Raw genomic sequence first — 14,428 nt, forward strand, 5'->3', positions numbered from 1 at the left:
CATAGGCATATTTGAACGAGTCGTTAAAAAAATATCATACTTATATATTTGTGTGTAGTGTACACATATACAGGTATATTATCCTATAAAAAAAATTATCTTTCTAATTCTTATGTACGTGTGATGTCACTGAACTCATCCTAAGCGGCTTAACCGATTTACGTGCAGTTTTCAGCGAAATGTAGATCTTACCGCTGCGAGTGTTCGTAGTTATTAAAAAAATCAATCGAATCCGTAAAAAAAAATTAGAAGGATTAATATTTTTTTCATCGACCTACCTGGGTTGCATTCGATGAGAATGCATGTACAAAAAAATGACAGGATGTTGTTTTTTTGTGTTTAAAAATATTTTTTTTAATGTTTACAAACATTCCCTTTTTATGGATCCCAATCAGATTCTCTCCTAACATTCTTTATAATTTCTTCTTACTTATTTCATTTTACTGGATTTTTGGTAATACTAAAATCATTGAATTAAGAATAGTCCAGAAGGAGCGTAGAATCATATTTGAATACATCGGACTGTGTCCAAAAATCTTCCCACTCTGCCCCAATTTCGCCCCGCGCATACTTGAAGTCACCGCGTAATGTTGCCAGATCGCAAAAATACAAGCCTAACACACTTACACACTTACAAGCCTAACATGTAAGATAATTATATATTTTTTTAAAAGATATTTTTATGTCATGTTTAATCAACTTTTATGTTTTAAAGATAATTTTGGTCAAATGTCCACCACGGCGTTGTTTAATCCGAGAGCTTTAATTTTCATTAGATTAGCAAACTGGCGTAAAAAATTTGACTACCCTAGCAACATTAACAAAATGTCAATTTTGTTTTTTTCGACAATCTGACAGATGGAAAAATTATTCAATTTTTAAGTAATGCATTTGCTACTTACACATGCATCTGCTAGTTACACATGAAATGTGATCTCATCTTGTTTCTACACTTCAGCAGTATTTCAAAACGACACAACACGGCATGGTTGAATTCAAATCAGGGCTTGCGTACTGAGCGACGTTTACAAAGAAACTATTGGGTCAAAACGCAAAATTATTTATTTTATTTAACTTTTTGTACATAATGTTATTTGTACATTGGCGGGTTTATTGTCAAATGGCAATTTATTCCAACCAACCAATAAAATAAAAGTTTTATTTTTATAATTCAAGTCACAGAACATATTCAATAGAAAAAAAAATTAAAAAGCTAAAGATATACAAAAATAGAAATAAACGTATTTGTTTATAAATTACCTTAAATCGAAATTAAAACCCAATGGGAAAAAGGAAAAAAGAGGAAAGAGGAAAAAGGAAAGGAGGAGAGATTAAGGAAGAGAAAGGAGATGTTTCTTCAGACGTGATTTAAACAGAGATAATGTAGTAACATCTTTGATGGTAGATGGGAGATGATTCTACAGTCGAGCCGTATGGACACTATATGAGTTAGAGAAGAAAGAGGAATTGTCGATGGGTATTAAGAGATTGCCTTGAGAATTAGAACGAAGAGGTAAACCATGAACTGATAAGCGTTGAAATTTTTCACGCAGGTATATAGGAGCGTTAGGACTGTGAAGTAGATTAAACAGAAGTGAGAGGGAGTGATAGTCTCTCCGCTGTCTAATTTTGAGCCATTTCAGTTGCCTACGATAATCAGAAATGTGGTCATATTTTCTAAGACCAAAAATGTACCTTATGCATGTATTCTGAAGTCGTTCAAGTTTATCGAGTTGAAAATTACTCGTTCAAGAGTAGTTAAGTCGCCTTCTGTTTGATACGCGTATGCGGTTCTAGACTATTCTTAATTCTATGTATATTAACAAATAGAAAAATAAAAACCCACTGAATTTACTTATTGGACTCCGCGACGAGTAGGAAAATATCAGGAGACCTTTTTGCAGGAACTTTGGGGTGGGGAGGTCACAGTGACGAGCGATGCAAAGGGTAAATAAAATGAAGGTGGGGGGGGGAGTAGCGCTAGATTTTTTTAAATCCGGGTTACGGACCCGGGTTAAAAAACTCCGTTCTAGATATTTGGTTTACATGGCGTAGGTCGCGGCTTGGTTATCCTAAATTTATAAGCGTTGGGTAGCACAACTTCGTGATAGGAAGAACAAAATCTTCACCGGCTTGAATCAATAACCTTACAAGTATCATTATCATCATCTATCCGCACCAAGTGGTGCATGGGGCGCTGGATCGACGCACAAATTGCCGAGTATCTGGATCATTTTTGTTACCTGGAAGGCAATGCGATGAGCCGTACGCTTCAGGGCCGCGATTACAAAGTTTATCTTCATCGGTAAATATCGAGAAGGTAAGAAGTAAAATCTATATTTATGTACGAAAATGTGTATATTTGTTTGAAAATTTAAAAAAATATTCGTTGGTAACCTGTAATTTTTTTTTATTTTATAAGGAGTTGCTTTATTATTTTCCTTGCTTTTAATACACAAGGTGGATTTTTCTGCAATAAAATTTCTTCAAATTTATCTAAACTGTTGGGATCAGGAGGGATATACTAATGTGGGCCAATCAGGAACTTCTCAGCATTTGCTCATGTGGAGAGGAAACCATTCAAAACTCTTCAGGAGAAGCCGGCCTGTTGGCAGTAGTCAACAGGCCTGTATTTTGAATATGTTTGCAAAAAAAGGTTTTTCTATTTATCATACAGAAACCTTAAATTTGTTTTGTAGATAAATTTGAAGATAAAGGCTTTTTTTCCATAGTAATACGGGCCCAGTAGCTCAATCACAAATAACTTTCGACGTGATCAAAAACATGCTTAGCATTTGAGCGATCACAATGAACAAAAATGAACATGCTTAAGTTAACGCGTGTGTAATCTCTGAGTAAACGCTCGTGTCGGTTTGTTGTTTTTGTTTTCCTCATAAATAAACACAGTTCTTTCGCGAAAAATCGGCGTTTACCATAAAAAATAATACAATATATTGCATTTGCAAAATCTAATCCAAAAAAATGAAAATGAAATTACAATTACTATGGCGACTGCTTTCTTTGACATTTAGCTTGCTAACCGCCGGCTAAATGCAATAAATAACATGATAAATAATAAATAAATAAAAATAGCAGTTTTGGAATATTTCCCATATTTACACCGGTGAAATTCAAGTATGTGATTGCGCAGCAGGATTATACGTCGCGAAACGTAAATATTTTGACATTTAATATTAGGTGTTTACGGATACTCCATTGTGATCGCGAATACGATAAACAACCATGGTGAGACATTGTTATCACGTTGCTTATTAGCGCGTCGATAGTTATTTGTGATTGAGCTACTGGTGTTCTAAACGAAATTGCGCTCGAAGAGATCGCTCTATGTGCGAGTAAATGCGAGGAAATACGCGTTAAATATGCGTTTTCTACGTGCGCTTTTACGTCTAGAATACCACCCCAGAGCTGGTATTCTAAACGCTATAGCGCGCGTAAAGGACGCTTTGCTAGCGTGTATTTTGTACATTAAAACGTGCTAAGAAAGCGTTTTCTACATGCGCCATAGCGTTCAGAGCACCAGACAACTGTATCATTCATGCGCCCGAATATTTAAGAAGCCGCTACCAACGGAAGGGGAAAATTTAGAAATAAACATTTTCAAAATGAATGCAGGACCATAGGGCGTGTGTATGGCTATAAATTATGTGTATTTTAAGGGGTTGTAAAGTTATGGGTAACAATATCTGTTATGGACTTAAGCAAAAAAATATGGTGACTAAGGTTTGGCTTGAAAGTGACACACAGTATAAATTTTATCACTCTGTGGAATGTAGTTTTTGAGGTTTTAGTAGTGAATTGATTATTAAAATATTGAAAAAATAATGTTCTTAAAACACATTTAAAGTTGAAAGAAAAAGCGGTGGCGGAAATATTTTATGAATAGTATTTAAATGTAGTTTTCCTGTCAGTCTCTCGCAGATACCTCCCCGATATTGTGCAAAGAAGACGACTGCACACCGGACTGATTTTGCCTTACTAAAATCGATAAAATTGAGGATTCGCTGTCCCGTTTTTCGCACCCTAAAAGTGAACCAATTTTATATTTTTATTTATATCCCTACAGAGATGAGGTAGAATTTTTTCAAATTCAGGATTATGGTGGCGATATATAGATGGCGCTCCCACTCGCTTGTGGATGGTTTCCCGATTCGTAACATATATACAAAAATCAAAAATGTTACCTGTGTGGATATTCGCTAATAAGCGGAATGGGGAATGTTGTAGTACCTACTTAAAGTGGCCACTTAACCCAGCCAATGACAGGTCATAAGCCCTGTAAACGCTCGAATATCCATAATCCTGAATTTGAAAAAATTCTACCTCATCTCTGTAGGGATATAAATAAAAATATATACCTACTCCCCCTTGGGAGAAAATCCAGATTTGTGTGTGTACAAGTACACGTACTAAAAATAATTTGTAGTCTGTTTATGTCATTTTGATATCCTGTTCCCCATAGTAGTTGCATATAACATATTTTAGTTTTTACATATGCTTCATACATTTTTTTTTTCCTTTATTGGAACAAAGTTTTTGATTTTAAAAAATAGACTCGATAAAGTCGCCACTTTGCTAATTAAATTGTTGATATGAATTGTCCATGTCAAATGTCTATAAACTTGTAAACTAATGTCCTATCACTGTTGTAGTACCATAATCTAGGTAGAAATACGGTAACACGTTTGTACGAAGAAAAGTCAAACCACGTTTCCTCTTAAATCATTGTATTGTTTTCGTAATAATAGTTAAAAAGGTTAGTTTTCTTTTTTTACCAGAAGGCCCAATAGCAGTAGTGAATTACATCACAAAACACCCCGGCATGAGAAAAATCCCATTTAATTTTTGCGTTCTCACCGGGAATCAATCCCGGACTCTACCGTGCGCGAGTCAAATGTCTTAACCATTAAACCACAGGGGTCCCAAAGGTTTTAGCTTTCTTTTTCATGTAATTTTTACCTTATTCGTTTTTTCTCTTCAACCTTCTTCAGAGTTTAAAACATGCATTTATTATTCTACTATAATATTTGTCCATTTTTGTAAATAAACTAATAATACTGATGCTCAATAATTTGTAAGTATGTAATTAAACTATAACTGATTATAATATTTGTTGTTGTTTTTTTTTTTAAATTTAATTATGTAAATATGAACAGAAAATGTAAAAGGAAAACTAATGAAACCCACCAAACCGCGAAACCGGCTTTTTAGCAGGTTTATTGTTTTTCCTTCACAAAGAAAACAGTCAGAGAAATTATATAAATTTAAAAAAACATATAAACATTATTTAAAACTAATAATAAATACAAAGCCTCGTTTTTATTTTTATTTTTTTAAATATATTTGGACCCCTGTATTTAGTAGCCTTACGTGTCATGTACAAGGCTAAGGTACTCGGAAAAAAAAGTTTTTGTTTGTCTTGGAAATGGGATGTTCGATCACTGATTTTGGTTTATTACCTTTATGAGTCCAATCACCATTGTTGCAAAGTTCAAGAACAATGGCGCGTGATAACTACTTTTTACTACAGTGTGGATATCTGTTAAGGATATTCCATCTTTCCTGCATTCTGCTTCAAGATTATGGCGTTGCAAACTGAAAAATGGTCACTGAAATAACAGATGTTTTATACTCTGTGAAGAAATATCATCGCATGGACAGTAGTCATCATTCCTTAATTTAAAACTATATAGATAACTTCTCATAGCTCGGTGTCCGGTAAAAATTTGGGTCGTTTCGAAAGTACTTTGGTGATGATGACGGATGTTTGCTGCATCAGCCAGCGTTGGGAAAAACATTTTAGTGATTTTACCTGCAGAAGAAGCGCGGTAATGATCCTCCCAACGCTGCTGCGTATTTTGTTTTATACAGCGTTTAGCAAAGCTAAGGGGAAATTCTGAGAAGAAAGGTGCCGTTCTTTTACAAGTTGCGGCTCTTGCTCGTTCATCCGCTCTCTCATTTCCTAAGATACCAGCATGTCCTCTTATCCAGCATATTTGAATGTTCATCCCTCTTATTTTTAGATGCTTAATTTTACTCTGAATATCTACAATGAATGGATTTACCGACCGAGTATCTGTTATAGCTTGAACGCCCGAACGACAATCTGATAATATTTTTGCAATAACCCATCTCTCCGGTGGTTTCTTTAATAACCATTCGAGAGCTTCTCGTATTGCGAGTAGTTCAGCCTGGAAAACTGAGCAGAAATTATCTAATTTAAATGTTCTGCCTGGTAATTCTTTATCACTCTCAAAAGGAACGAATGCCGCTCCCACTTTTCCGTCGAGCAGGCTACCATCCGTAAAGATTCTAATTTCGTTGGGAGCATAAGGAGGTATATCTTTGTCAAGTAAAATAATATTTTCGGGGATTCTTTCGCACGGGTGAGGTAAATCGAAATAGTTTGCAGTTCCTTGATACTTGCGATCATCTGGAATGGAATACAGCTTACCAAATTTCTTGACATTATAAATGTCCTTCCTTTCTTGAATTTTAAGGTCTAACGGTGTAAACCCTGTTAGAACTTGAGCAGAGATGAGTGAAATGGTTCTGTATCCTCTACAAGATCTTACCAAGCTTCGTTACATATTAGTCGATTTTTTTTTTTCATAAAAGTTTTATCAACATTTTCTTTTAAGATCTGCTTAGGAATCTTATTGAAAATTTTAGGAATTGTAAAATGAAGTGTTCTTTGGCCATACTTGTTTACAAAGCTTGGTACTTACAAGCCTTCACGTTGGGCTAGCCTTGTACACATTATGTATTTATATATATATATTCCTTTTCTGGTAGTTACTATCAAATCGATATCTAGTAACAAATTTAAGCCATAGAATAGCGTTGACCGGCACCCTTGCTTTTTAAAAATTAAATTATTTTTAAATTTATATTTAATATTGTACTTTGTACCAGAACGTTACCTTCTGATTGAATTACCTATCTTAATTAATTTTAATTATAGAATTATCAAAGAATCGGAGTACAAATTTTAGTTACATAACCTTAATAGAACTACTGTACTATATTTTTATATATTGTGTTAAGATTGATTAAGATTTGTTTGTTAATTTAAATTACTTTACATTTTACATATTTATTTATTTCACTTTTTACATAACATTAAAAAAAAAAAATATGAATACCTAACTGGGCACAACCCGTGTCGAGCCATTCATTTACATGATTTATTATTATTTAACTTATGGTGTCTAAAAATATATACAAAATACATATAAAATAATACATATTCATACTTAAATTTACACGGATATATATATATACTACTACTACTACTACTACCATCACGCCATTTCCCCGTAGGGGTAGGCAGAGAGAATGGACCGCCACACACGTCTATCCTGGCATACACTCCTAGCCTCTTCCACATTCATACATCTTGTCATACATGCCCTTCGGTTCTGTCTGCTTTTGACATGACCAGACTTAAGATTTTGGTTTATCTGATCATGCCACGTCTTCCTTGGTCGTCCTCGTCTAACGTTGCCGTTCATTTTTGCCATATATACTTGTTTTACCATTCTCTCGTCGTCCATTCGTTCTACGTGACCAAACCATCTCAGAGACCCTTTCTTAATCTTATCAATTATATATATATACATAAATAATAGTAAGAAAAAAAAGAAAAGAACATTATATTAATAGTACAGCTCACATACTTAACTACTGTGCAGACATTAGGTGAAGTAACAAGCTACTGTCAGCTCCCGGTGGCCCAAAACCCGCACAAATGCCAAATATACGAGTATATGACACATTCATCGAGACACTGTGTGTGTCGAGTATTCATAAACTATTTATGGCTTTTTGATAATTTTTTATTATTTATTAATTTGTTTGACTTTTTTTTTAATTGATGCGAGTGTCTTAACATTAATTTATCTATCTGTGTATATGGTTTAAATAAATGTATGTAAGCGTCCCGACTTAACATAAAACTTTCTTGCAAGTCGGGACATGACAGTTAATAATTGAGTCATAATGGAGTTATATATTGTTTTAGTCAAATCACTACGGTCACATACGGACTTAGACAATTTATTTATTATTGAAATCATAGTATTTTTAACAAACTCAAGGTACAACAAAATAATTGAAAAAAGTAAGACCAATTACATTAATTTATTATGAATACTGAAGGAGAGGGGAAAAATAATAATGCAAAGACAGGGTTAATAATACACATAGGTTATATTACTATAATATGTTATACCTTTTAAAAAATTAACTAACCTATGATTTCCTTGTAGTGCAACGACCCTTAGATGGTTAAAATTTAAATGTCAACTGTTATGCAAATTTAAGGATCATTCATCTATCAAGTTAAGGATCATTTCATCTCAATATGAATAAATTATCCTTCTTGTTGAAATACGATCCTGTCAAAAGGACCGACCTTAATTATGTGATTGTATTTTTTTAAAAAATAATTTCAATCTTCTGATATATTATATTATTTGGCACACAATTTCCTTAGCACTATTTTTTTAAATCCTTACAAATGAAAAAGTTTTATGGGAGTAAAAATCTCTTTGAAAGGACTTTAATTGAGTCCTCTCTTTATTATTTTCTCACAAAAACCATGTAACTTTTTAAATTACAAAATAGTAGTATTTTTTAAATTATGGATACGAATGATCATAGTCCTTCCCACATGCGCATCTAATGGTGCATAGGGCAGCATTCGTATATCAAATTCGTTGAATTATAAAATCCCATTTTTAATTTACAGAACAAATTTAGTTTCAGTAGTGAAATTAATTATTCACCAAAGCAATTGCAACAAAACTAACTGCGATCTTACATGTTTAGTACTTTATACAATGGATAAAATTAAATATCTTGGTGTATACATAGACCAAAATTTAAAATGGAAAGTCTATAAGGGAATTAGGTAAACGTATTAGAAAATGTAAATACATATTTATTAGATAAAGGAATATTTTAAATTCAAATTCAGGTTTGCAAATGTAATATATTGTATTATTTTTTTATAGTAAACGCCGATTTTTCTCCAGTGAACTGTATTTATTTACGAGGAAAACAAAAAACAAACCGACACGAGCGTTGACTTAGAGATTACACACGTGTTGACTGATGACCGCGATAATTTAAGCATGTTCATTTTTGTTCATTGTGATCGCTCAAATTCTTGGCATGTTTTTAAGCATGTCGATAGTTATTTGTGATTGAGCTACTGGAGGCTCTTTGTGGACGCGGTATGGCGTATGGCTACCTAACTAGGGAGCGGACTTGGAATGATGATGAATTTTAATATTTAAATATTTATATGACCTACGATCAAACAACCGGGTTGTTTGGATATTAATTGGTTTCTTAGTGATGGCAAACAAAAGAATATGATAGTGAAAACAATTTATTTACTTTAAAAATTGTAGTATTTATTTTGAATTGTTTACATTTTGTTTTTTTTCTTCATATTATTGCTAACATTGTGTCCTCGATTATATTTTTTAGTTATCAATTGATATACTAACGACATCTCGTGAAAGTTGATGCAAGTAAAATCTCCGCTTTACCAAAAGTTAACTAGAAGTAAATGTACATTATTTTCACAACTTTGATGTCTATAAAGTGTTAATATACTTATGTATTAAATTTATCTACAATTTGTATTTAGTTGTAAAAATTTTCATTCTAGTGACGTATTTACCATTTTTTGGTTTTAGTGCTTATTTTTAAATTTGAAAAAAACAGTCACAACTTATGATTAACATCCATCACAAATGATTTGAGACATTGCATAGATTTATGTACTACAAGAGTGTTGCCATGCTGTTGAAATGCGATCCCTCAGGCGAATGTGCGGAAAAACAATGCATGATAGGTGCCCTAATGTCGAAATTAGAGCAGAATGCAAGGCTGAGTTAAGCATTATCGACAAAATTAAGAAAGGTCTTTTGCGATGGTTCGGTCATGTGGAGCGAATGAATGATGAAAGAACGGCTAAAAAGATTTATGATGCGAATGTGTCTGGTTGTAGAAGTCGAGGAAGGCCGAGGAAGACATGGCATCAAGTACAACAAATTCTTGAAAGTGGTCATGTGAAAAGTCGGAATAATCGACGTGCGTGCATGAGAAGATGTATGAATGTGAAGGAAGCAAAGGAAGTGTGCCAGGACAGAGTGGTGTGGCGTTCTATCCTCTCTGCCTACCCCTCTGGAGAAATGGCGTGATGGTTAGTTAGTTAAGAGTGTTGCCCAGATGTTTATTAAAATTAATGATTATTAAATCATTTTTATTTTTAGTATTCTTTGATAATATACATGCTTTTACTTTCCATTATGTCGTATGCCAACTCAACATAGGGCTCTTTGCCTCATAGAGTTAGGGATATGTTTTTTTTTTTGTAGTACCTATGTATATTTGTATGAATAAATAAGAATAAATAAAAAATAAACAAACAAGGATGGTCTTGAAATACATTTTATCCATTGACATTATTCGTTTCTTTTTCCAGCCCGAGAGGATCCTCTCGCCATACACGGTGTTGAAGCGCCAAAAGGGTAACAGCTTCGAGTACGCCACACTCCTCGCCTCGTACCTGATTGGGGCCAAAATAGACGCGTATGTCGTGTTCGGGTACGCCTCCAGAGACTTCGCCCTCGGCATCTTCAACAGGAGGCCCTGCCCCGCGCAGTTTGATCCTCCCGAGGTAAAATAATGAGAGCACGTCCCATTTTTCAATAAATATTTCAACCAAGGTCTGCGCGCGCATCCCACGCCTGACAACTGACTGTCGAACTGTCGATATCAACTTTATTGCCAGCGCGTATTTGCTCATTTGTTGGTTGCGTTACTTTATTTATCTCCGGCCTTATTTGTTGCAATGCAGTTTTTCACTTTACGCTTTTCTTTCTTTTCTGAAAAGACTGATTTTCAATAAGGTTCGATTCATGTTATTTTAGAAACCTGATGTTGATTGTTGATTGCATATTGATTATTGCAATTTGTCAGTAGTCGCGTCATAACAACATAGCTCGTTTTGTCAACTGTGTAATTTATTTATTGTGTATGCAGACAATTGGTAGAATTCCATATTTAATTTGGTAATGTATCCAAAATAAAACAAGTTTATTGGATTATAATTCTACTTTATTTTTTTTTAAATATACAAAGGGTATATTGTGACAAAAAATAAAAACTAAATTATTTATAATAGTAATCTTGTAATTGTAAATTTGTTATTTCATATTATGTACGAGTATAATAAACTTTTTATTATATACCTACTAAATATATTAAAACTTGTCACGTTCCCAATCAATTAAATTAAAATGAAATAATATTATAAAATCTGGATGTGTTTTTACCTTAGTTGGCATTAAACATTAACGAAACACCAATGTAGAGTTTCAACAATAATTTTCAAAATAAACCTGTATAAATAAAATCAATATTTTTATAATTATTATATTAATTCTAAAGTCATACTCTTACAAATGTTCTTAAATAATGGAAGGTTTTTCCCCAATATAACTAAAATATTCCTCTAATATACTTAGTATACCCTAATTGAATTTTAATTACGCTAATTATTTTGGCTTGTATAGAAATCCACAAACATAAATTAGCAATTATTTTTAGTATATAAGGAAACTTTGTAAATATTTAAGTTAGTTTGTTTGAAAATGTCCTAACAAGACGAAACGTGTCACAATATACCCTTTGTAAAAAAAAAGTAGAATTATAATCCAATAAAATTGTTTTATTTTGGATACATTACCAAATTTAACTGTGTAATTGTATATTAATGACCTATCCTCAAGAGTAATAATGGGTTCTTGGCGCATTATTACTCTGAGGACCTATCATGGTACAATTTTAGAGGAAAAATAATTATGTATGCAGACGACATGAACTATTTAGAAAATTTAAACTGACACGCATTAACTAACAAAAACATAAACAAATATATAACTGATTTGAGTAAATGTTCTCGATCATTTTTGTCACATGAAAGTAAGATCTCAGTCTTACGCCTCAGGTGCCTGTCCAGGGACTATGAAATATTCTAGTCTGAAAGTGCATTTTAAAATAAGCATTTTATGTCAGCTATGTCAGGAATTGGGTCAGAGACCTCTTGCATGGTAGGCGAACGTGCTGACCATTAGACCACGAGGCGGACCAACAAATATTTAGATCTTTGAAAATTATATGTATAGTCAGTACTTCCATAGAATTACCATAAGTCGGGCTTACCTATTGTTTATCTTTATGATATGTCATAAAATATATTTTTTAAATTTATAAATCATATAACACAAAGTATTTTACAAGTATAATACGTTAAATTATATTCCCTAGAGTTACAACAACTTAATTCGGTATATAAATAATATTAGCATTTAAAAAATAACACATATTGAGAACAACAAAGAAACAAAGTAAGTTTAGCACCTTTATAACTAAATATACAACAACAATAAGTTGATATAGACCGAAAGTACCGCTGTGCCAAATCCATCAATTCTATAATTTCTTGTTTAAAAATAATTTCTGTAAACGCGTCTATATTTTAATAAACACCGTTCGATTTATGAGTCACCAACAAGGACCCGAATTGCGCCTTTCGCAAGGGTCGCTGAAGGTAATAAAAGTCCGTTCGCCCAGGCAATCGGGAGCCTATTGTTCTTGCCGAGAAGGTACCCCCAAGAACCGGCCACATGTCAATACTTGTGAAGCTCAGGACACTTTTAAAAAAGCGAATAATAATAGTTTAAAATAATATTTATATTTTAAAATCCAAATCACTTTATTTCCATGAATAACATATTTATATTTTACATGAAAATTATAACGGCGACCATCACGCCGTTTCCCCGTAAAAGTAGGTAGAGAGGATGGAACGCCACGTCACTCTATATCAGCATATAGACTTCGCTTCTTCTACCTTCATACCTATTCTCGTGCACGCTCGCCGATTATTCCGATTCTTATCATAAGTTAATTATAAGACTAGGTTAATTTAATATTTAAGTTTAGTAGAATAAGTTTTAAGAACACCATTTGGCGGGGAAGACGGAATTCGGCGGGAAAAGAAGACCGCCCCGACCGAAGCGTGCGCCCGCCAATCAGAGCGACGAGACCAACCGGGAAGGGGGGACGTCTAAAAGATGATAAAAACCGTGACGCCCGCTTCCCGGACTCTCTTTCACTTAGACTCTCTTCCACTCAGACTCTCTTCCACTTAAACTCTCTTCCACTTAAACTCTTCTATGGACTCTCTTCTCCTGCGTCTGTTGATCTCAAGGGTCACGGGCGGGTGCCTTGCCATCCCCGTGGCCCAGTCAGCAGCCCAGTCAGCAGCCCAGAAGAGAAGCCACCGCGCTGGCTAACCAGCCCTGAAGCCGCAGCCCCGACGCTGCCGCCTACGACGAACCCGCGCGCTCACGTCGCCGCACCACGGTGACGCAGCCCACGCGCCCACGCGCCCACGCGCCCACGCCGCTGCGCTCATGACGAGCCGCTCACGTCGTGCGTCCCTCTACGCACCCGACGTCACTTCTCATGCCCCGCCATGGGACAGGAAGCCACGCCGCCGCTCATGACGAGCCGTCCTCGCGGCATACCTCACCGCAGCTGGACGCCGCCGTCCCAGCTACCCCTGTCGCCGCAACCAGATGCCGCCTCCCCCTACGATGCACCACGCCGCCGCCCCCATCGCGTCCTGTGCCCACGCCGCACGCCAAGGACCCACGCCGCCTTCGCGTCACCACGCCGCGCGCCGCATCAGGGCGTCAGGTTATTTTTAAGTTTATGGTTTAAGTAGGTTAAGTCTAATTCTAAGCTAGGTTAGATATTGTTTATAATTTAATTTAAATACATTTAATTTCCACATTTTATCTTTATTCCTTTTTTACCCTCCCCATTGACATAATTAAACTGAATGCAACTTTAATCTAATTGTTATTCTTTACGGATAACTGGCGCCCGACTAAACCAAACGTCCAACACTCTCTTACTTAATGATTTTTTTTTCTAATTTCTATTTAATTTTATATATTTTTTAAATTTTAATTACCTTTTTCGAGGTTGTCAAAGTATAAGTGCAACGCTAGGTGCGTAGATACTCACTACGCACTACATACTTCATACGGCAGGAGCGACAAATTCAGGGCTGCTCAACCTATTGTGTATTCATATAGTTTTTAATATTCAGTACTCACGCCGCGCCGCTTACTAACACTACTGGTGTTATCTCTTTCACACTGACCCTTTGGTGCTAACTAAACTATCCGGGATACTATGGATACAAACTGCAGCGTATGCATTAAGCCGCTTCGAAGCAGTGAGCATCTCAAGTGCTCAAAGTGCACAAAAACATTTCATTTCTCTTGCATGAAAATTTCGGAGAATAGTTTCAAAA

The 14,428-nt window shown here is 34.9% G+C and overlaps 1 protein-coding gene across 1 annotated transcript in view; it reads left to right on the top strand.

The window, feature by feature from the left end:
- Positions 1–14,428, top strand: part of lobo (coiled-coil domain-containing protein lost boys) — a 46,082-nt gene that overhangs the window by 8,677 nt on the left and 22,977 nt on the right. The window contains exon 3 of the mRNA XM_088224470.1: positions 10,520–10,714. Within this exon, the coding sequence (XP_088080596.1) occupies positions 10,520–10,714 (195 nt within the window). The remainder of the gene's footprint in view (positions 1–10,519; positions 10,715–14,428) is intronic.

Source organism: Micrasema longulum, unplaced genomic scaffold, assembly GCF_059751315.1.
Source record: "Micrasema longulum isolate JH-2025_06_02 unplaced genomic scaffold, ASM5975131v1 h1tg000286l, whole genome shotgun sequence".
Taxonomy (NCBI): domain Eukaryota; kingdom Metazoa; phylum Arthropoda; class Insecta; order Trichoptera; family Brachycentridae; genus Micrasema; species Micrasema longulum.